The following is a 24,659-nucleotide window of genomic DNA, read 5'->3' on the forward strand; positions in this document are numbered from 1 at the left end:
GGGTACAGGGTTGCCCCGAGAACAAAACGTATAACTATCCTCAACTTTTCTTATGTTGTTACATTGCATAAACCAAATCCTGTAGCTGGGGTCTTATGTTCTGCAATGTTATCCTGGAAGAAAGTCCTGTGGAATTAGCCCTTCGCTGTAGGATTATCCTTCAGCATCTCCACTTGTATTAAAAAAAATCATTATGATTCAAATCATTATGTTTGCAAAGGAAATCCCAAGCCACGAAAGTAAATACAGACATCCATGTAGCAGCAGTTCTAAAAGGTGGGAGGAGCCATCTGAGCTCACTACAGCGATCAACTGGAAATGAAACAGACCCGGATCTCACTTTGTTGCCCCTTCCCCAGACCCAGCTAAAGGGCTCTCAAGCATTTCAGGCTGTGATGCTGGAAGCAAACAGCAGGATGTGTTCGTGATGAAGGTGCCCAGGGACTATGTTTCCATACCTTAAATATGTACGTTGCGCCTCCCCCACCTCCACCTCCTCCTGCCCATTCATTAACACTTCTGTTCACACGCATCTCTTCTTCAATCACGTTGTTCTCTCCAATGCAGACTTTCTGTATAACGTCATTAGTCTGCAAACAGAAGAGCAGAACCGAATTCTGATAAGAAATCTCTATGTCCTTTGATACACAAAGGCCTCATGGTCCCTTCACCCTGCCAAACCACTGGTCCAACCCATTGGCCTCCAACGAAACTACATGAACAGAAGCAAGCGAACACTCTTCCATAAAAATCTCACTTTTTGCTCCAGTCCTGGTCAGAAGAATTTTTTGCCATTTTAATGGAACAATTGTCAAGTGAGTTCGCTGCTGCTGCCACCTATTACCATGTAAAAGAGCTCCACAAGCTTTTTACACACAGGACAGCAAAAATTATGGCAAGCGTTTGCTAGCATTAACCATCTGCATTTCACAAGTGGGAGAAGGGAGAAACTCAGAGATGACATGATTTGCCCCATATTTCTCAGCAGTCAAATTGCAGAGCCAGGGAGAGAACCCAGGTTTCTTCTCTTCCAATGTCCCACCACCTGGGGCCAGGCAGCCAACACAATTCTGGCCAGAGCGAAGACCTGTGGCTCATGTAGATGTACCAGATCTAGCTTTAACCTAGGTAGTCATAGTATTTACAGTACCAATGAGCTCAGCATAGCTTAGCCACCTAAGTATTTATCTAGCCTTCCAAGCAACTTTTACTGTTTATGTGAAGCGTGTGCTGCAGCAGCAATTTTACTGTAATTACCAGAGCTAGCTGGTTCAAAGCCTACCACAATAGCGGCAGTCCCACCTTTGACTGCAGGGTTGACACGAGGTTAGAGAAAATACCTGACTAGAAAGCCTCCACATTTCCTAGTCAGTAATTTTTCCCCTCCGCCAATTAGCAACACATGTAATGAATCTTCTGTATTACGCAGACCACTGAATTCACCAACTGCTTTCAAACACAACATTAAACCATCATTTCAAAGTACTTTCAGACTATGACCTAAGAAAGCTAATTGCTGCTCTAATGTTAAATTAAGGGTATTTAAGTGCGTGACAAGCAGGACTCTGCTGTGGGTATTTTTAAGTTGCAAGCTCTGCTTCCGGTTCATTTTGCTTTGTAAGTTTCACCTGATTAACACCACCTTGTTATGTACACTGCACTCACTAAGTTAATGAGACTTAAATGGAAAAATGTATAAATAATATCTGCTATAGTAGAACTCTCCTTCTCTTTCTTTCTACTTTTACATGTGGGTCCTCTTTTGGAAGAGGAAGAACATCCTCCTCAAGTTACAAAATGTTCTGTTGACCATAAAACGTGTCCTAGGACGTGCCAGAGAACCACTGGCATCCATTTTGTGTGCGTGTATGTGTCTATGGAACTAAACAATCCTCCTTTCCCCCAGTCTTCCCAATCCTTAATTGATCTGGAGTTGGGTAGGGATGATTAATAAAATGACAAAGTCAATGACCCAGAGGAGCCACTAGATTACAATTGAATTAAAAAAAAAAAAAAATCTGTCATGGCAAAGGCATAACTGATTACAATCCAATCTAGTAAAAGTCCCTTCTACAAGTCAATGCAATCTCTTTGCCTCAATGAAAGAATTACATTAGCACTCAATAAATTCTCACTACGATTACAGTGGCCTGCAATTTAATGAGTCCATATATTATATTGAGCTTGAATGTCCCAGTTATAGACGCTAGATGGAAGTTTGAGCTAGCACATTTCTCATTTCTAAGAGGCTTCACATTAATGGTTTGTTTGCAGACGTGTATTATTCCAATTTGACATTATTTACTTGAGCACCCAGCCCTGAGAACCCCTCTTTCCTACATCCTTCAACCTTTCTCTGTTGTAAAAGACAGCTTAGACTTCCTGTCTTGGATGCCAGCCATGTAATAGTTCAGAAATGGAACAGCATCTAAAGGCCCAGCTCAAACCTGTAGGTGAAGTTTCATCAGATAATGCTTAGTTTCTTCCATAGGAATCTCCTATTCCTTTATCCTCCAAGGAAATGAACACTAAAAGATAAACATATTGTTGTGCCTGCAAACGGCAGAAGTTGCACCTCTCTCTCAAGTCATTCACTGCAATGCATAGTCAGTAACACAAAAATCAGACTGACCCAGCAGTAATTCATTTCTCTCTCCTATTCACATACAGAGCATAACCAAACAGGCCCTTTGAGGCGGGTCTCTCCAGAGCTGCAAGGTATTATGATAATTGGAAGGGCTGGGCTCAAGACCAGAGAAAAGACGAAGCCTTGTGAAGTCAGCCTTGAAGCCTGGTTTCCAAAAGAGAGGAAGCAGGTTGTCTTTCCTCTCCCAAAACCCACACAGATGCTTTGAGATATGCAGACCAATCAGATGCCTCTAGTTTATTACTAATGGGGCCTGAACCTCGAAAGAGAAAGCAAGCATAGTTACATGGTATTTCATCTTTTGACATTCATGCCCCATCAGCAAAAGAAAAGCTACCCCTTGAACCATATAATCTAAAACCATATAATCCTCAAGGACCTCAGTCCTCAGAACTATCTAATCCTCAAAGGTAATGTGTTTTTCTGCAAACAAACAAAAAAACCTTTACAAATTTGTAGAACAGATTAAGGCAAAACAGAAAGGGCAATCACTTACACTAGGACAAGCATCTTCGCCTTGCTGTCCCACCAAGATATACAAAGTATCATCCTTCTGGAGGTCAAAAATTCCCAATACAGACACGCCATGGGACCGCACCATGGTGTTCTTCCCTCCTTTTCCACCAGCAGCTCCATAGCCTGAGATGCTGCAGGAAAAAGAAAACAAAAACTTTGCACTAGATTTGTCGCAGGCAGGTGGAATGTAGTACAAACGACTTCTGAGCATGGCGTGCTCTGAACACCTGAACACAGTGTCACAGGGCCTTGCCCCAAACACCTTACACTCTAAATACAACTCTTGGGCAAACACTTGCTGAGCCAGTGAGCAAGGCCCTGGAGTTTCAAACTTTAATATACCAAACACCTCTTGTTTCCCGGAAGGCATACCCTTGAGAGCTTTGCAGCAAAAAATAGAACGGAAGCAGAACCGATGAGTACAGCACATATGGCTAAAGATAACTTTATGCAAGAGACTGACAGGAGGAGATTTGAGAAAGCAGACAACATAACTGGTCCTGGTAGTGTGGACCAGATGGGAAAAAGCTCTCCTGTTCCCAGGACCAGAGGAATACAGAAGAGTAGATGGACACAACACTATCTGCAGTAAATAAAGAAGGCAAAAGCTCTCTGGTTTTCTGGCCTAACTCAGCATAAGCATCACAGGCTCCAGCTAGGTTGCTTACACAGGTTGCCAAGGCTGCTGCAGTCTCAGTTAAGGCACTGTGATTTTTACTTCAAGCAGTCAAGGTTCAGAGGTCCTTACTGCTGCTGATGTACCCGCAGATTTGACTGTGCCACTATGTTGCTCAGGTTCTCCCTCTCTCTTTCTAGACACATGAACAATTTACATATTTGAAGTAGTTTTCATCCAAGAATTTCAAAGCACTTCACAAAGATCATGGTAAAATGCACGTCTCTACTCCAAGAAAAATACACAGTCACCTGACTTTACTGACAACTGAATAGGGGTACAGCAGACTCATTGTAAACTTGAAGTAACCAGGTGATTCTCCACTGACTTTGATAGTTTGACAGTGATTTCCATGAGAGCAAAATTCGACCTAGAGTGTGTGAGCAGTGACTGCAGGGCTGAGAATCAAAACTTCCTCCCAGCTTCCTACTGGTTACATTAAATGTGCTCCTCTTTAAATCTCTTCTTTCCTCTGGCACATGGTTGGTACTCTGCCCAGCACAGCCCTGCATGCAAACAGGCTACAAGCAGAACAAACCAGCAGTGCCCACGGTGCATGAATGCCCTGAACAGGTCGGGATGGCAACCCTCCACGGGACAGCCAGCTTTCTTTCACCCCAACTTCTTGCTTTAACAATTAATGTGAAGATCTCAACTTGTGATACCACTCCAAGGCAGTAAGCACAGAGCACTTAGGATGTCGAAGAAACTATGGGGCATCCAGAGCCTCATAAAGCAGACTAGGTGCTTGCAATGTGACAGGATTATGTTCATGCCATTCTTGATGACCAAAGCAATCATTCCTCAGTAAGGCTGCACTGGTGCCAGCAGACAAAGTGATGGACACAGCACTGGGCTCCTCTGAACAGATGCTGTGTGAATCTGAAGACACTGAGTTGATTTGCTGCAGAATTTTGTAATGGCTAATGGGGTGCACTATCACGCACAGCAAGCTGGCAAGGCTAATCGGTGGCAATTAGGGACCATATTTTTCTGTGTATGAACAGATTTTGCGTACAAGCGATGATGTCGGGAAGTTCAAGAGAACCCATTTCTGCCTCATTCAAACACTGCAGATAAATAAAAAAGGGTAGACGTTCTCTGTTCGAAGTAGGTGTTCAATTTTTAAACAGACAAGTTATCTTGTCTTCAAGTTATAACAACGATCATTCTCTTTAAGCATACCTTTCTTTTACAGGAGAGAAGATTCAGAGCACCGTGAGCAGAGATAACCAGAACACAGATTGCCTTACATTGTCTTCTCCCTTTTCTTTTACTGTGGTATTTGTCGGAACTGAAAAAGAAAACTGTTGTCTTCAGGAAGGATCAAGATGAGCAAAGGGCACTGGCTATGCAAAGCAGGGCTGGGGAAAAAAAATCCATCTCTATGTGGACAGGTTACAGGAAACACTGGAGATAGTTCTGAGAGAACGAGAAAATGCAGCGCCAAAGCTGGCCGCCCAAGAACATCTTGTGTTCTACTTTCTTGTGCTTTTGTTCTACCTTACCAAGAAGGGACCAGAGATAAGAGACGACAGTGAAAGTGACCTCAGATGGGGCAAGTAGCAAAACAGACCAATGGGTCTTGTTTCAGAAATGGAAAGAACTTTGGTAATGGATGGTAGCAAGCGTAACTTGCTCCCTTCTCCCATACTTGATCAGAGCCGTAGATATGGAAACTTAGAAGGAAACCTGAAAAAAACCTGTGCTTTGATATTGTATAGTACAGTATATATATCGTTATATACTATGTGCAGTCCCATGGGAGCAAACCAGCTGCTTTTGTACCTATCAGCAGTGGTGCATGTAGGACACCAGTCTTGAAATGAAGCAGTCTTCAAAGAGAGGCAGCTTACTCAGACCTCCATAGATGGTGGGGTTTTCTGAGTGTGCTTAGCTTCTGCTAGCAGAGTTTTGTGAACAGCTATGCTTCCCCTCTTTGTGTTTCATTAAAGCATATTCTACCTTATGTTCAAACAATCCATATCCTTCTTTTGTAAATATGAGGAACGTAACACCTCCTGTACTTTACACAGTGTGAAACACCCTGATGTGGCATACCAACAGCCTTCTGAAGAGCCCCGTCACCAGCTGGAGGGTTTTATCTCTGGGTCAGGTATATGGGAGATGGCTATCAGACTGCCTTCCAGGATTCTCAGTTCAGTAGGCCTGCAGCAGAGAACTGAACACAGACAGCGGGTCCAGACTCTGGAAACTGCCATTGCAACTTGACATTTTCCTAGGGGAGACTCTCCTGTCCCTTCAGCAGTCCAGAATCAGGAAGATGTCAAGTTAATTTAAGCCCACAATAGCCTCCCCTTTCCTCAGGCTGTAAATCTGCACTATAGCCTTAAGAGGTGCAGGAGAGAATGTCATCCCGTTATATATAGGTTACCAGTGACAGTAGCCATTTATTATCTATATAGAACCTAAAAGTCAGTTAGGTGGTTTATAGAACTTAAATAGGCAGGTCCTCCCCGCAGGAGTCTCATTTCACCCATGGCTTGTATTGTGCAGCAAAAATTAGCCCAGAGATGCGCTGGAATTTTGACTCTTTCTTGGCTGCGACCTTAAAGAAATGACAACGCTGTAAGTTCATTGCCTCTACTCTTCCGGGCTATACTTTATATCCATATTTACTGAATGCCAGTCTTGGAAAATTCTATTTACCTCAGGCAAGTCATTTTTTGATAGCTGAGTAAAATATCATTAGCGCTTTTTTCATTACCATCAATCCTTGTGGTAAGAGGCACTCCGGCAGAGCTTGCGCCTAGCCTAGACAGTTTCTCAAAACTGCTTTGCAGCAGACTTGCCATTCGAGACTGACATTGACCCCCCAATATTACTATTCTCTTCCAACAAAAAGAAAAAAAGAAGAAATCAGAAGGCGCCCGTAAGTTTTAACTGGAATTTGTCCAAAGTCTTCAGTTCTGCTTAAAAGTCCATCGTACTATTACTGGTTTCAGTAGGGAATGCTGCATAGAAAACCACTAGAGGGTCACATTGATTTCAGCAGATAGTTTTGCTTACAAACTGATGCATGTAATGGTTTGATGTTACTGCTCTGATACAGTGAACTAAATTTCGATTGTAATTCTTTCTCCAGCAAGAGCAACAAGAAAAAATGATTGGTAAAAATCTGATCAAACAACCTTGAATCGTATCTGATCATCTCCCTTCGAGGATAACTGCATAGCGGGATTTAAGCATGATAACCTCCAGTATCACAAAGCCTAACCTTTAGGTGGCTGGCTTCCAAAATCACTTTTACAGTGGTGAGCTAGGTTTGCAAGCTATCCCTCATGAAATACTGGCATATGATTGTACCTCCTGTACCAGGTAGACAGCGGGGAAAACCCATTCTGATCCTGGAGTTCAGCTGAAGGGATAGAGGATATATGCACATCCCTTGGCCTGGGGAGGTCAGAACATTCAGTTTTCAGTTGCTTATAAAGCCTTCTCAAACTGCAGCCGTTTAGGCTGAAGATTTCTCTGCCTCAAATTTTTTGTTTCTCTTTCTTTCCTTCCCTGTTTCACCAAAAAATTAAGTGCTGTTTAACATAAAAGTCCAAAAACATAAGTGTTGAGCAGTTACAAAAACTTGCATAACAGATTTCTAACCTACTTTTTGAAGCAGGATTGCTGCTGCATCTGCTAGACAACAAATCTGAGACTGGAAAGGCTGGAAATCACAGTATCAGGGAGAAGTAAAATCCATGTAGGTCTGGCCAATTTTCTGAATAATACTTTCTAATACTTCATATATAGCTAGTACGCATATGTAGTCGGGAGAAGTTTCAAAGCCAAAAATATATCATGAGAATAAGAGGCAGTTCCCCTACCTGTAAGTGTTGGTTGCTGGTACTCTCCAGATCTGAATGCCTTGGAGAATCCCCTCAGTGCCTACGATTACACTGAGGTTGAAGTTCCTGTAGGCATCGTTGCATTGGCTCTGTGTGGGCCCATAGGGTCCGCTGGCACCACATGTTGTGAATAACCAGTGATCTGAAATGAGGACATATACAAAGCATGCTCTGAATACCCAAGGATCAAATAACTATTCTGCTCTTTATTCAGTCTCTCTTGTTACTGGAACCAAAAGAAGAACCTGACACCTGAGGTTTTGACCGAAATAAAGACAGAATTCTTTCCAAAGACTCATAGCCCTGCGCATCTCAGTATATGACAGTTTTTCATCTACAGCTCCTCAAAAACATCACAACTATGAACACGGCTCTACTTTTTCTAAGGCTCACAAAAGTAAAGATCACAGAGTAGGGCAGAAGTAAAATGCAAAACACCCAGTCTCAGGCTCTGGGCTGCTAAAGCGAGCTCTCATAACCTCAAGAATGGGGCATTTTAGCCCTTTCGGCTTCTACAGACATTTGATTATTGAATCTATTTCACATGCAAAAGTAGCTGTTAATTAGATAAACACCTGTATATATAACAGTGATTAGGTTGTAATAATAAACTGATTACCTTTTGAATTTTGAATGTGAACATTCCAAATAATTTACCTAGAAGAGAAGGCAAGACACCCGAGATAACTGAGGCCCGTATGAAAGCATTCAGCCCTACATGTTCTAGGCCAGATCTGTGGGTGTAACTCTTCACATCTCTACTGCAGTCACTTTCATCAACTGGAAGTATTAGGCCTGTTGTAGATTTCTACAACAAGGCTTTACTGATTTGTGCCTCACAAACCTACACAGGAGGCAATTTGAATACACGAAGCTGAAATGTCATCCTTTTCCACAAAGATTCACTATCAGGGCCACTAAGACCACAATGCTCGTGTAAAATTCAGCCTAATATATTTGCTAGCATATTAGAAAATATTTCATAGGAAAATAGAAAATATTTCAATTCTCTTAGTTGCCATTGCCATTAAATAGAGATGATTTGAAACACATGTAAAGAGCATTATTTCTACAAACAATGTTGGGCCAGCCAGTCCTCCTTATGGCTTTGTCAAAGGCAGTATTTTTTCCTCCACTCCCACTAATGCAATACAGCGTATGCAGACTCCAGCAGTGATAGCACTAATTAGCTTAGACAGTGAAAGCGTTAGCTTAAACTGCTTTTTTGAGTGATTGTCTAAGCAGATCTGGCCTAGAAAAGATGGTCAAATTGTGCTTGCAATGTGAGAGGCGAGCAGTTCTACCCCCAATGTTACTGGAGGGCTTTGCCAACCAGAAATACAAGGAAGCTACTAGTTTAGCCAGGCAAAGGGTCTCAACTACCTTTTCACAAACTAATTCTGAAGTTGAGCTAAATTCATTGCTGTAAAACAGTTCAATGCATGAAATGGATCACATAATTTGGCAGGACTTTATGAAATGAAGTGGCTAGTATTCCTGAAAAAACCTTCATATTAAAATCTTTTCCAAGAATAATGCAAAACCTTCTGCTCTATGAAAGCTTCCCAATCTAAGTAGTGCTGAGAGAGTAAGCTCTTCCTTCTTATTCCAAAATCTATACCACTCCTCCTCAAAACTCCCCTACAAGGGACTGCTAGGGATTTTGCTATTGTTACTTACTTTTTATGTAAGCTTACATACTTATTTTACTTATTTTTCAAATTCTTCAGCAATTGGTAGCAGTATGAAGTCTTAAAATTATTAGACAGCAAATCGAAGAGTTCCCTCTCCTCCTCTGCCTCCCATGGAAAAACAAAACAATCCCCCAAGCAACCGGTAAAAGCACCTAAGAAAGCAAGTAGTGGCTAGAGGTTCCTATGCAAAGTGCTGGTTAGAGCTTCTGCACAAGGCTTCAGCAGCTCTGATCCTATAAATACTGAGAGTCTTGCACCAGAAGTTACTATGTTTATTATTTTTCTTGCAAAAAAAAAAAAAACCCTCAAACCAAAGCAAAACCCCACACAAAATGGAAGATGAGAGACTCATTCTGCCAGCTATCACAGCGATTTAACGCTGCAGTATCCCAGTGGGCTAAGCCAGCTGCACTGAAACATATGTTTAGCAAAGCAGGCAGGTTAAATGTCTCGGTTTGGAACAATAAGAAGCCATTCTGACGTCTCTTGTGAAACATCAAGCATGTTCCCAAAGGTAGAAGCAGGTGACCTTGAAGGGGACAATAAACTGAGAACATGAGAGAATCTAAATGGAAAACTGAAAGCGATGACACCTAGCAGTGAACACAGCATACGGATACTGTTGCCGTGGTCAAGCTCTGCATTTATGACTTACCTACTTTAGGTAAATTTCATTCTTTAAGTATCTGCTTACCGGACCTTGGCAAAAATATCTGTAGACTGCCACACATGTAAGGTCCACATGCACCATAGCTGGACCTAACGCTGGCAGCTCTTGACTCCCACTGGTTTCCGTGGATAGGCAATCAATAAACTACATAATTACTCTGAAATGCTTTTCACTGGCACTCTCTCTCCTTAAAAAGCCCAGTGCCCTTGTGGAGCAGAAAACAATGCCCTCCTGCTGTACGTTACGCCTCTAGACTTCAAACTGAAGCAACCAGAAAAGTTTTTGTACTTTCTGTCTCTTTGACAGACTATAGGGTGCTCACTTCGAGTGCAGAGATGACATCAGGGTAAGAGCAAACAGTGCTGGTAGTTTAAGATGAGTGAATGTGCATCTAAGCTCTCACAATATGGCTTTTAAAACGGAGTCTGAGAGGTCTGAGGAACTGAAAAGCCACAGATATATTGTGCCAGGGAGCATGATGTAAAGAACCTGGAGATGAGTCTGAACATAGGAGGTGCTGCCTTAGATTTCAAAAGCAGTCCTGATGTATCAGCACAGTGATACATGCAAACTTATAAATCCTGTGTCCCAGATCCTGCAGCTGGTGCAGTCAGCGCTAGCACACGTATCTAGTTGCTCAGTTTAGGTAAATACAAAAGGAATGGTAGACAGAAAAAGGAGCAGACGTGTTTCAGAAGTAGCAGAGCTGGGTAGTGACATTCACACAAAACATAGCAGGAGGAACTCTGGCCCAAGTGAAGTCCGTGGAAGACTGCAGCTGATTGAAGGCAAGGATTTTAGTAAAACCTAGAGCCAGTTGTTCCATGTTCTCTCATTTGTCACTGCTGCACTGACTTGCAAACAAAAGTCTTCCTCCTGTTTTAATTTCTCTTCCATATTTTACACCAAAAGCCAGTCCAACACGTAACAGCTTTATTGCGGAATTAAATGGGACAGAATACGGTATGGGGAAAAAATTCACCCCTCATTCAACATAATAAGGACGGATGGATCTTAGTTACAATTTTTGATTCAGACTAAAAACCTCACACTTCCCTCCCTCTGCCCTCTTGAAAATCTCACAAAGCCAATCCTCAATCTGAAGAGGTAACAGCAGTCAAAATTCTTAAACCACTAACCCAGTATCAAAACATTCTCAAAGTACTGTCTGCCTTAGCTGTGTCCCCCCCCCCCACACTTTTAAAAATAAAAGTAGCCATTCCTTCCCTGTAAAGGATTGATTTTCTTCTGATTCTAGAAATGACTGCAGTGTCTCAAGAGCTCACAGAGAGCATTTCTACAGGTTGCTGCATGCCACAGCAGTTTACAGTAATTCAATTTTAAGCACAACTTTGATCTCCAAAGACTAAAGCAGCAGCACTGAACTGAAACTCCTTAAGCAGCTAGGACAAAAGCATAGATTTTTTCCATGACTGCACAACTGTGATCTGTCACATAACACAGAGCATACCTCTCCTTTGTTCTGCAGTATGTGACAGGGTAACGTTGCTGGCACTTCACATTCACCCCATGGATAGCTGCCAAAAAGCAGGACTTTCTGGTTTAAATCTTCTCAAAACAACTAGCAGGTTTTGGAAGTTTGCCCAACTTCACACAAGTTACAGATGCCTGGTTTCCAGAAGCAGCTGAGCATTCCCATGATGAAAACTAACAGGTAGACAAATGTAGGGTCTCTGATATGTTCTATCATTAGCAGTTGTGAATAAGAATGCTAATTGCATTTAAAAACTGAAAATTCCAATTTAAGGGAAAAAAAGAAAAGAAATGAAGATTCGCTGCACTGAGATTCAGAATTGGAATAATACATTTCAATGATTAATTTATACAGTAGTTCATTTGATGGAACCCACACTCCCACTGGAAACTTCACAGAGCAAATATTTGGTCGCCTGTCCCTCCACTCGCATGCATGTCCTCCCTAAGCTCCCTGGCAGTCTCCCCAGCAAAATGCTAAGGTCTAACCCACAGCATCTTGCAAGAAATGCAGCTTTGGCTCTGTTGAAATAGATTTTAAAAATTCCTTCTCCCCAACTTTTCTTTCCAAATTAGATTTATTTATATGTTTACACACACACATGTTCTTCCACTCACTCACTCGTGATTATTTTCCTTTGCAGAGCAGATATTCTAGTTTTTGCACAGCCTGGACTAGATAGGTAAAATGCACAATAATTAATGGCTCTGGATTTCAGTCACAGCACAGAGGAGGGACGTCCTGTTCTTGCAAAAGAAAAAGAAAAAAGCCACAAGACTTTAAATGACTAATTCTTTTGAGGCTCTGACACAACTTGCAGCCCAAGGTAGCACTGACGCAGGCACCGCTGCAAAGAACAACTAATAACAATGAACAGAACACAATCAAGCACATCTATACTGCAAAAGTAAAAAACAATTTCACTGTCACATATAGCACATAAAAATCATGCCATAAAACAATCTTTGGCATTTTAGCTATACTTACAGGCCTAAACGTATTAATTGGCATTGGTTGAATTAAGCTGGTTCGAACCTAGGTTAACAAAATGACTATCCCAAATGAAAACTTTATTGTGACTTGGGAAGATCATGTACCAAGCTACACGCTGCCTGTCTTATTTTCGAATGTAGAGTAACACACTACTGAGAAACATGAATGCTTTAAAAGAGAACGTCTAGGCAGCTTGTGGAACTCCCTGCTACAATCTCTATTGAGGCCATGAGGCTGTCCCCACTTCCGTTAGATAAAATAAACATTAATAAGGGCTCTAAGATCCTATGCTTTAGGGGGCACAAACCCCAATGGCTAAACTTCTAGAGGCAAATAATTCTGTTAATTGTCCCTCAGGGGCTTCATTTTACTTCTTCCTCTAATGTAGCCATTTTCAAACATGATGCCAGATACAACAAAAAGAATTCTTGCTCCATCTATTTGTAAAACACTCACAAATTCCCTAACAATATTTGACCATGACAAGAAGTCAGAGACTTAACAGAAATCGTGCATCTCAGTCTTCAATAACATTATCCGGCCCTTGGTATAATGATTTGTGTTGAGGGATATACTCTTGACTCACTGCCTGAGTAATCTCATTCAAAGTAATTCTAGGGTTGGTCTGTGCTAAAAATCTGTAGACAAACTGCACTGCAAGAAACATGCTTAGTGCTGTAAAGAAGGAAAAACTTTTCACTTTTGCTTTGCCTTCAGTTGTTTAGTAGCGTCTTGTGAGCAGTAATTTGAGATCATTACCTTTTCCAGGGTTAAGTTTGTCAGAGGTTAATGGTGTGTGTGTGTGTGTGTGTGTGTGTGTGTGTGTGTGTGTGTGTGTGTGTGTGTGTTTGATGGTGGCTGGGGTGGGGAAATGTGAAAGAGGATGGTAAATGGCAAAATTAGGTTGTGCTCACAATTGTAGTCCTTAAACCATTAAGTATGTCTGCAGAGTGATACTAAGGGGACATAAGATGACCAGGAGAATATCCCACTGCATGTGAGGTAGAAATCCATGAGTCTTGTTAGCAGTCTTGACATCTGTAATACAGGCATGGTTAGATGAAGAGGAGGCTGGTATGTCAGCTATCTACGGAGTTACTATTTCTACTGTGTCCTACCATTTTCTAAGTGAAGAGAAAGGCAAGGGAAGACCTGGACAAATTTTTCAGCTCAACAAAAAGAGAAACTGCAGTGGCAATGAAAGTACATCAGATTGGTTCAGAGGTTCATTTCAAAGACGTACTCAAAGCTTGATTCTTTTAGATTTTTCTGAAGTGTCCCTATAGATAAAGGGAACACCATCAGGGTATCCTTGTAGGAAATCATCTGTGGACAGGGCAATAGGGCAAGGGGTTGACTGTGAACAGCTATGAGAATGGTTTGTTTCTTGCTATTTTTTTGGAATCAGAAACTAACAAAGCAGCATGAAGAAAATTATTTTCTTTTTTCTTTTATATTTCACATAAAGAGATAGCTGGAGTTTTGAGTAAAAGTTCTTAAACAAGAGAGACTACTCATTTTTTGAATTTGTTTGTTCACAATTACAAAGGATAACAAAAATGAACAATGAATAATAGAGACCAAGTTGGGAGAAGGTGGCACAATTATTTCAAAACCTTTCCTACAATTTAGAGCAGTTTCTACACAATTTAAACTGTTATTCTGAAAGAGTGGGCAGCTTTTACTTTTAGGTCTAAAATGTGTGAATTGCCCTGTTTATTTTAATTGCATGGTTAACTTGGGAGAGCAGTAACTCCATTTTAACTTTGTTATGTTGGGATCTGTTTGTGTGTTGATTCTGAGTATTGCATTTCTACTATTTTTAATCATTCACAGAAAGCAAGTGTAAACACTGCAATAAAGAAATTCATGCCTATGTAATCTTGAGATCCCACCAGTCATTTCAGAACCCCTTCTATCACTGTCCAGGATGCCACTTTTGTTGTGGGGGGGAGAGGCAGTGAGTTGTTCCTTCACTGTGTTAATTGATGCTTAATATAAAAATACAATTCTGCAGATACCTTTATTGCATTATGCCAACAGTTCGGTTAGTATAATTGCACACATAGAGCAAGCAAATGTAATTTTCTTTTACTTAATACTCGCTCTGCTGTTCCTTTCAGCTCCTTTATCTGATTAACTAATGTGACTCAGAGCTCTTCCGAGAAACAGCTATGTAAGTACTCTTAACAGAACTCATCCTGCTGCAAAAGACAAAATCTGTCTAACCACTAAGTGTTGTGGGGAAAAGGCAATAGCTGAAGGATAAGCCGGTATGAATCAGAAAATGATGTGATGACACTTTCCATGCAAGAAACCATGGTCACATAATGGCTGGTGGACACGAGTATTGGATAGGACAGAACAACGCAACACTTGAGAAAAAGGTAATCTTTTTTGTTCATTTCCCAACACACACGTGTTTGTCCTGTGTGTCCTGACTCTATTAAGTTGTAAGTGGGACAGCGGAGAAGGTGAAACATCAGAAGAGAGGCTATACTCATGGTATTTGCAGCCTATTCAGAAGCACCAGAAATCTTTAATTAAAGCCTGATTGCCTGTGTCTTGTTATCAGCTTTTGTCTACTGAGAATCCCATTTTGTGTCCTCCAGACTTCATGATAGTCATTTGTTTACCTCGAGTTCCTCATTATTGCTCTCTGTATCTTTCTGTGCCTGAATTTCCCACATTCAGGCCTTGTCTAGAGAAGGAAATTGCATTAGTTTGATTTAAATTGGCTTTTTAATTGGTAGTTAAACTCCCCGTAGAGAGACGTTGTGGTTTGCGTGGCTTTCAGTTTTGCTTAAACTAATACCTAATCAATTTTAAAACTAATCCAAAGTAAGTCTGGTTTACATCAAAACAAACAGCACCGAGCCTTTTGCACAGATTTAACTATTTCAACCAAAAATCCAATTTCCACTAAATTTGCTTCAATCCTTTGATATAAACAGGTTTTCTTACAGCCTTCTTGCAAGTTTCTTCTAATAGCAAGCTTCATTCACAGCCTTTCAGCAAGAAGCTGGCACTCCAGCAAAGGACATGTGACCAATTAATCAAAAAGGAAAACATCTGCATTACTCTGTTACCATCGATCCAGTGGTCACCTTGCAGTGCAAGTGACTGGGTGAGGTGAAATCTGTGTGAGTCCTGGTCGCCATCAAGGAACTTGAGAAAAAATAACGTGACCATTAGTTGTAGCAGCCCTGGGGCCTTACTCTCTACACAGCACATTCATCAGCTTGTGTGTTACACATGACAACGGGCAATAGGTTTCTGGGAGATTCAGTATCTTTTATAGCATGCTCGTGTTATGCGTTTCGAACCTTCCGTTGGCCTCCAGAGGCTGGAGGCATGCCAAGACATAATAAGCAATGGCTGGGTTGAAGACACGGTTCACTGTGTACAGGGTCTGAGAACGAAGAGGACAGGGATGTTAGCGGTGATGAATATTTACCACTTTTGCTGAAACTGGGTTTCCAAGCACAGGCAAAATCAACTGGTGTGTATAAGAGGCTGTTCTCAGTTACAGACGAACAAATCCAGGCTCTTACCCTTGAAAGCAATGAACTACTCTAGATTTCCTATAATATAAACAAAGGGGTACCTGTCTTTCAGATTGTACTTCCTGTCGTGCAGGCTGAGGTGGCTCAGGGACTTGGGGAGGGTGTTTTATTACCTTGTTGTCTCCCCAGCTATAGAAACACAGTTTATTGCTTTAATATTGTTTTAATATGATTTGTTAAGAAGGAAATATTATAGCCTGTGATCCATCACACAAGCAAAAGATCACATTAGCTGTAATTACTTTTTGGCTCAGCTCATATTGGTTAGTGCAGTCTTTGGGACTTTGGGGTGGCGCTGATGCTGTTGGTTCACTTACAAAACAGTAAATATGTGGCCATCAAAGTAACGGCCTTGACAGACTCAGCCTGAGGTTTCTTAAATGCATTATAGGATACAGAAAGTAACAAGATTAAAGCTGGGTAAAATGCATAGCCCAGGGACCAAATAAGCAGTGTTTACTGAGAGCAGGGGCACTGTAACACAACAGAAAAAAGGATTCGGTGCTGTGGAGACCCTCAGAAATGCAACAACTTTCCATCCAGGCCTTGCAAGAAGCTGCAGCTTAGCTCCTCTGATCTCTGCCCTGAACATTCCAAGAAGGCACAAAGGAAAGAAATTGCTATAGGAGTGAGTGCAAGCCCCAAGGACTGGAGGCGACATCAGACAAAGCCATGAACAGGACAGAGGAACAAGCTCAGGAAGGCAAGGTTGCTTAAATATCACAGGAATTGAACCTTCACCTCAAATTCATAACAAGTAATTTCAGTTTCTCAGTGTACCTCAACAAACTTCTCTTCTACCTCCCTACAATTTGACTCACATTATTTCTACTTTCCCAGCACTTCTTTAAATTGCATTTTCCAGATGGGACAGGGAGCAGAAGATCTAGAGGATGTTCTGTCATCTCTAGTCTAGTAAGAAGTAGGAAGTAACCAAGTTCTCGGAGAAGCCTATTGCCACAAGATTTCTAGCCTAACACCTATACTCTCACTTCACAGATTAACTTTGGATCCAAAATTCAGGCCATTCTCCAATATGAACCTGATATCTAACGGCCTTTGCGTTACTAAAATAGTAGGTACCCAGGAAACCACCCCCCCCCCCCCAAAAAAAAAAAAAAAAAACCTACAGCTGCATTAGGCACATTAGGCAACTACATCATCACCTCAGCATGAATATTGTTTTGGAAAGTCAGCCAGAAGTCCACAGTCTGCACCTTTGTATGGATCCTACCACAAGATCACTGACCTAAAAGCAATACTGAAAGCACTAGAAAAGTAAAAGGATGCTCCACTTACAGACAGGGAACTGATGTGCAGAAATCAAAGGCAGCATTTCAAAAATTCTGCAATGAGGACTTAAGAGACATTTTGGCAACTGTACCTTTGTGACCTGCCCAAGCTCACACATGACCACCTGTAACAGAGCCAGAGACAAGTACGGCAGCCAGGGTAAAGGTCTACCCAGCCCAGCATCCTTTGCAAGATGGCTCATTCCCTCTGTCTCATTCTTTGCACCAGTACTTTTTCTTGCTTTACAGTGCTCAGTACAGATAATATCAATAAACTCCATCTGACAGCAACTCTTAGCCTAACCTGCAGACTACATCTTCAGCCTCCACCATCGGAGCTAGCTTTACAAGAGAATTCAGGTACCAACAGCTGCCCCACTGTGGCAGCACAGATTAAGCTAATATGCTCAGCTTTTCAGGCAGACTTTAAAGACTGTGTGGAGCTTTTGACCATACTGACTAGATTCCTGTTGGTGTCAGAGGTAACTTAACACTAGTTCATGTATTTCAACAGTACACTGCCAGGTAGCAGAGTCAAACACAACCTAGAATAGATTTAAAGAAGCTAACTAAGACAGAAGAATGGAAGTGATCGAGGTAGCATGAACAAATTCCTGGGCTTACCGACAAGGTAAAGGAGGCATACATCAACTGGTGCCCCTGTTCTCTACCTTAAGAGGAGTGATATTTTAAACTGTCAGGCAAGTAACTTTAGCCCTTAGTCAGGAGAAATAGCTGCACACAACGCTGAGGGTGGCAGCTGTAGCAAATGCGTGTCTCTCTGGTAGTCACCCCACATTTCAGTGCTCATCCCTGCTCCTCATAGTCCCCCAGGCAGGCTTGAGGCAGTAGCTAATTGAATCAAACCAGGGAGAAAAGCTGTCAAGGAGGAGGAGGGAGGGAGGTGGACTGAAACAGACATGCATGTGTAGAGCCTGAAACAGATACTGGGAATGGATGGGCAAGAATATCGGGCTTGGGAGAGAGGAGACAACTGGCTGGAATGCAGTGCTGTAAAGAGGAGAGAAGGGAGATTTTGCTTCTGTTTGGGCCAAGCAACTGCAACTTAGCTGGAAAGGGGAACAGGGGCAAAGTGAGAACAAACATCACAGGAAGCTAGGATTTAGGAAGAGGAATAAGACTGCTCGGACAAGGCTTACATTTCTAACTAACTGGAAGCTACGTTTTTTAAAATAAAAAATACTGTAATATTTCAAATAGGGAACAAAAACATTGCTGAAAAGGAGGAGAAGCTTTATTATTTCATACCACGTCTATACTAACTGGAGATGAGTGTTCAGATTACCACAGGCTGTACTTTGTTCCTCTGGACATCCTTACTTTGAGAAGAGCCTCCTTCTGGTTCTTTTCTTTCACAGGCTTGCAATCAAAATCCAAGTCATAGATAACAGCTAAAGGCACTTGCTTTTTTACAGCTTTGTTTTGTTTGTAAGGGACTTGGGAAAAGCTCTGAACAAAGGCTTTGGTAAAAAAAAAAAAAAAAAAGCAAAAAAGATATCATATTGCATTCAGCACATTTAACTGATATCTGTACTTGTTGGAGACCCCAGCAATCTGAAAACGCTTCACAGGCCAGACAATTTCCTACCTGCTGGACCAGAAACAGGGGCGGTGCTGAGCTGGAGATTTTCCAGAAGCTTTTGTTCCCATCCAAACTTCTTCTGGCCACCTCTGTTGGTAAGCAAATTGCTCGAGTCCGGACTGACACCTTGAGATGACTTCTCTCCCCTGACTAGAAGCAAAAAGTCAGAGTTTGGTTTCACTGTTCTGAGTCAGCATGCAATCCAAAACTCGAGGTAAATAACAGCCGAAAGCTTCTCTGCTAGAACATGAGCCTGCAGCCACAGGATATGTCAATATTAAAAGGAAAGAGCAGATTGAGTTTTCACTGCTGTTATGGGAGCTGTTACAAATGAAAAATAAAGAGAGGAATGAGTGATTGATTAAACAGCATATGAATGAAGACACAAAGCAGAAATACAGAATATAATCTTTAGCAACTGTTAGAAAGCTTCTCTTTTAGTCAGTAAAAATATATGCAATCTTTTTAAATTGCAGGCTAATTATAGGATCTCTTTAGAATACTGCAGGCCAAGATACATCATACTTACACACAGAAACCAAGAGGTATCACTGCATAAATGGAAAGACTCACAGCCCCAGCCAATGTAAATTAATACAACTCCAGAAAGTGGATGAAACTTTCTGACTGCCATTGGATGAAAAATTAGTTCAATCTGAAGAACTGCTACAGAACTACTAGAGAGAACAGTGGTTGTAGCTTCAAGCTCAGGAAATGGAGGTTGTACTGTTCAGCCCAAGGTAAAAGTTTCGTGTATTCTAAGTAGCAATCCTCATGCAAGTTGTTGGTGCGAGGTATAGAATGATGGATCGCTGGATGTGTTTATGAATTAAGCAATTCACTATGCATGAGATGATGAAAGATGAGCCGGACACAAAGGCTCAACAAAAATCTGAATGGGGTAAATCTGGCAGCTAAGGTATAGACTGCGCACATTCTAGAGCGTGGTCAATCAAAAAGTCTGGATCTGAACCCAAATTTTTCCCAAGGCTGGAAGAGAGTTAGAGATCCTAGTTTCTGATTCAGACTTAAATGTACATTAGCCCAAGCAAAAAAAAACTTGTTCTAATTCAACCGGAGTATTGTGCCCAATGTTATTGCAAAGTTACTGTCAATCACAGACAGACCAGTCTTTTCCAAGCCAGAGCCCAACTGCCATTCACTTTGAAAACTGTCACACACAGCAAATCAGGTCATGTGGAACTCCCTATAATCACAGACTGGCTCCTGGATCAGGTTGCTGGAGAGGTGATACTAACATCTCAGCCAGTAGTTCACTCTCCCACACCATATGTCTTACCATCCGTTTACTGCCAAACTCAGAACCCATTCACTAGTCAGCTTCGCTAATAAGATATGCATCTGAACAGGTCTCCTTCATCTAAGCACAGTTATTTCAGAAACATACCTTTAAATTTCAAGAACCTTCTTCACACGACACTCAATCTCTTCCTTACAGTCTCGGCCCTTGTCCAAATTTCACTTGCATAGCAAATAGAAGACAAACCACTAGCAAACTAAAGGCAAACTTACTTGTTAAATAACAGTCCAGACTAAGAGAGACATTGTCAAAAGCAATAATGGCATCGGATCCTTCTTCCCATGAAGCGATGATCTGAAACCAAAACCTGCACAGATTGGAAGAATAGGGATTAAATTCTGTTAAAGAGATGAAATTCAGAATTACTCATAATTAAATAAGTTTTAGAAAGAGGAAAAAAAGCTTTCCTTTGACAGATAACAGTATTAAATTGACAGAAGTAGTATCTTAACCCCAGGTGGGCAAGGGTGATCTGACGAGGTGAACTGTACATGTATACAGCTAGACAGAGAAATGATTTAGCACCTTATCCCTCCAAAAGTACAGGAGCCATGTGTGTGCAGGTGTCAGCAAAAAAGTCAAAGTCCCCTGGCTTCTGGCACAAAAAAGGTAGACACCCAAGTTATTTTATATTCACAGATGATTTATGCCCTGCAGTCTTAAGATAAATAAGTAGACTGGGGCTCTTAAAGTCATTTAGGAGTTTTTAAAAGAAATTGGCAATGAAAGGCTGAAACCAATTCAGTAAGTATTTGGTGCTGATCCATCCTTGAGGAAACAAGGCATACCTAGCAGTCCTGGCAGTCAAGTAAGAGAAGAACTGACAGTGGGTAGTCTACAGGAATGGCAGAACTCATTATCGCCTTGTAGAAGTTGGGCAGGTTTGCCTTAAATCACTTTCATATACTCGGTTGGCTTTTGCAGGGGAATTCTGCCACTCCCAGGTTACCAAAAGAAAGATCACTGTAAATTCACCCTCAGTGACATCACATGTCAATAGGTACATCAAAAATAATTCACAGTGAAATGTTTCAAATTTTGTAAGTATATAGGTCATGTAATGATTCAGGGCACTTGTGGGTTTAGACTGGCTCTTAGCTTAGAAAGTTCATCTGCTCCTGATGCATATCTGCCAGGAAGGCCATAATCCTATGCTTTGTACAGAAGAGCGATTTCTAAAAGCAGCCAGCCATGTCTCTGAGGTCAGATACAACTCTGAGAGATTGCGTCCTGACTATAAAAAATATAAGACTACCCTATGATATATAATAAGCTGCAGGAGAATATGAAATATTACTTAAACCTCACTCTCTGCTGCTTCTTGATGTTTTACATTGGCACAAGTTAAACCCATTCATTTGGATCACTTTAATTTGGATCACTAGGTGACGGTTCCTTCTACATTTTTAGGTATAAGCGTTTAGTCAGAATGCGAAATCTTGCAGGTGTTTCAGTTCAGAGGCAAAATTGATGACAGAATAAGGTACTTTTGAGAAGCAGTCCTATTTACTTGAAAAGAAAGCACAAAGTCCTGTTGTCTTTACTGCAGCAAGAGTTTAAATATCAACAGAAACAATTTTTTCTTACAAACGCTAGTAGTCCTTTGTACCCAGGACTTGGTCTAAAATGCCCTCTGCCAGCTTTTTGTCTGCTATCAGTACTCTTATATTGGTCTTGATGTCTCCTGCTGTTTTTAAAATCCACCTATTCTTCGCTAACAAACCAATCCCACAAAACACTATTCAGGTGGAGTATCTATGCTCATATGTACTTTTACTTCGGGGACAACATATTCCTGTGTTTTGTTTCAGTTAACTGGCCCCATCAAAAAGCTTAACTAACTTCCATGTTGATCTCAGATACAGGGCAGCTTTCTCTACCAATGATGACTTACTACAATAGACTCCAAGAATATACGTGCCTTTTGAAGATGTCTGGAATGAAGTGTCTTCTTATTCTGCAACTGGCATTCTCACTGAGCTAAAGCTTTAGGAGGTACAGGCATAAAAGCTGAGCCAACCAAACAGAAAACTTTAAAAAGAAGAAATTTGCAGCAGCCTCCAAAACACGCAAAGGGGTTTGAACAGAACAAAGTCTGTTCATAGCAGAAAAGAGTTCATGTATTTACTATGTTCCTCCTTCCTCACTCTTTACTTCCTGTAAAGCAAAATAACAGCACCTCAATACTGAAACATCTCCCTCCTTAGTATAGAAAGAATGTGTCAGACATGCAGAGACAGTAATTTACAATGGACTTTTTATGTTCTAAAGACAGGAACAGCTGCTATGAAAGAGCAACTGTCAGACACAATGAGCAGCAAATACGTTGAAGGAGACTACCCCAGCATCAAAGGAAACGCCAAACACCAAAATATAATTTTGTTTCCTGAGTGATCTGCCCTTATGAGCCCAAAAATGTAACAGCTCGATCCAAATAACTCTGAAGATTGCAAAAGCGTGTATTTTCCTTCCCAGTCCACACAAAGCGCAGCTGCAGCTTGACATTGCCGGAAGCCTCACAATTCTTAGTCAGTGTACCTGAAACCCATTGTGGGTACGGTTGGGGGAACTAGAAGGAACATTACAAAACTTGCTTCCAAGCATATCTGCTGTCCTCCCAGCCCACTGCTATTTGCTCCACAGCTGACGTTCCACAACATTTCAGATGACATTATAGGCGCCAGCATAAAACATAAGCCATTCAACCTGAGACACGCCATCTAAGTCTCAAACATAGGCTGTTGGATTGACAAAGTGGGCTCTGTCCCACTTTTTCCTTTAGGTTACTGTTCCAGTAGCAGAGATGACTGAACCATAACTGAAACAGCTTCTGAACCACCAGGGGTCCCAGGCTGGAATGTTAAGGGAAATCAGCACCCACACTGGTCTGTAAACTGCATATTAGTAGTTTAACCATAACTCAGCAGAGGCTTCTCGCTCCCTGTTGTACGATGCTGAAACCTCCAGGAAGAAGTAAGGTGGAAACTGATTCAACTACTCAGCTTTCAGTGGGCTTGTGTCTGAGAATCCATGCCCAGTAAACAGCAAGCCTTGATGTCAAGCTGAAGGGACCACTGGAGTTGAGACTATGTGATGCATCTCATCTTTGGTCTGTCTGCTGAGGCTGCACACTAAACGCCATTTGGAGAGGTGGATATTTTGATGTGTACTTACATCCATGCGGCGCTAAACTGAGCCTGGGCAATTAAGTACAAAGACAAATAAGTAGCTCTTAGAAATACTCTTCAGTGCCAGCTTTTACCTCCACTTCTGCAGAATTCAGGTCAGGTTACATAAAAGAAGATAGGTACTTCTGCAAGGACTTCCAAGGACCTTCTTCCCATATGCAGGCAACTAAATATCTCTGAAAAGAGCTTTGGGCAATTTCCTGGGCAGAACCTAAGCTTCATGCCTCAGGATGTTGACTGTTCATGCACTGTTCATATCTTGTCTCTTCAGACAACAAAGGGTTATACATACAAGAGTCCTCTAATGTTCAGTCCCTAAGAAAAGGAAGGTATGATATAAAACAATACTTCTGTCAAGGAACGTCATCTAACACACCCATATAACAATGCAATAGGTTACCTTTTACTCTTGTTCACAGCTCATTCAAGTTAAGAGATAGCCTTGCTGATTTTAACTGCACAGATTGTAACAAGCAGCAGAACGTGTCCTGTTGTGTTCACCTGGCTTGCTCAGTGACCAATTGCTTGATAGTCCTACCCTACATGCCAGAGACAGGAGCACTGGGACCAGAATTCTTGAGAGACTTCCTTAAGTTCATCAGGGATAAATAAAAATGACAGAAAAGCTCCCAAACAGAAGAATCATGTGAACGTCAAACAGTGCTAGATCCACCAGTGCTTCTCGTGTTGCCTGTTAATTAGATGTCTTTTCTAACACAAATACAGATTCAGTACAAACCTTCTCTTAAGACAAGCATTTCTGCAAGAAATGGTTCATCTTTTTCTCTTCTCCAATTTAATGTCACTACTAATTTAGAAATATGACGTCTTTCCAATTCCATTGAAACAAGATCATCAGTTAACCAACATTTCAATCATTAGCTCTGGTGGTTTTAGCTTAATGGGCTAACTAAGGGAAATTTAATCAAAACTAAAGATGGAAATGTCACACACCAGTGAGAAGGAAAAAAAAATCCACACATGAGATCTTGGTCTCTTGCTCCTCTTTCCTTCTTTTTGTCCCATCCTATGCTTACTGAAATCAATGAAATGACTTCCTTTGATGTTGATGAAAGCTGATAGTGAAACACCACAAGCACCTGCTGCTGTAGTGGTTTAGTATAATGCTGTAAGT

General features: G+C 41.4%; 1 protein-coding gene across 3 annotated transcripts in view; it reads right to left on the reverse strand.

Annotated features, from left to right (window-relative positions):
* Positions 1-24,659, reverse strand: part of ALK (ALK receptor tyrosine kinase) — a 328,503-nt gene that overhangs the window by 33,363 nt on the left and 270,481 nt on the right. For all 3 annotated transcript variants that reach the window (XM_068940074.1, XM_068940075.1, XM_009690143.2), the window contains 5 exons: positions 20,549-20,643; positions 19,022-19,165; positions 7,682-7,844; positions 3,144-3,294; positions 459-590 (listed from right to left, as the gene is read on the reverse strand). In XM_068940074.1, the coding sequence (XP_068796175.1) occupies positions 459-590; positions 3,144-3,294; positions 7,682-7,844; positions 19,022-19,165; positions 20,549-20,643 (685 nt within the window). The remainder of the gene's footprint in view (positions 1-458; positions 591-3,143; positions 3,295-7,681; positions 7,845-19,021; positions 19,166-20,548; positions 20,644-24,659) is intronic.

This window comes from Struthio camelus, chromosome 3, assembly GCF_040807025.1.
Source record: "Struthio camelus isolate bStrCam1 chromosome 3, bStrCam1.hap1, whole genome shotgun sequence".
Lineage (NCBI taxonomy): Eukaryota > Metazoa > Chordata > Aves > Struthioniformes > Struthionidae > Struthio > Struthio camelus.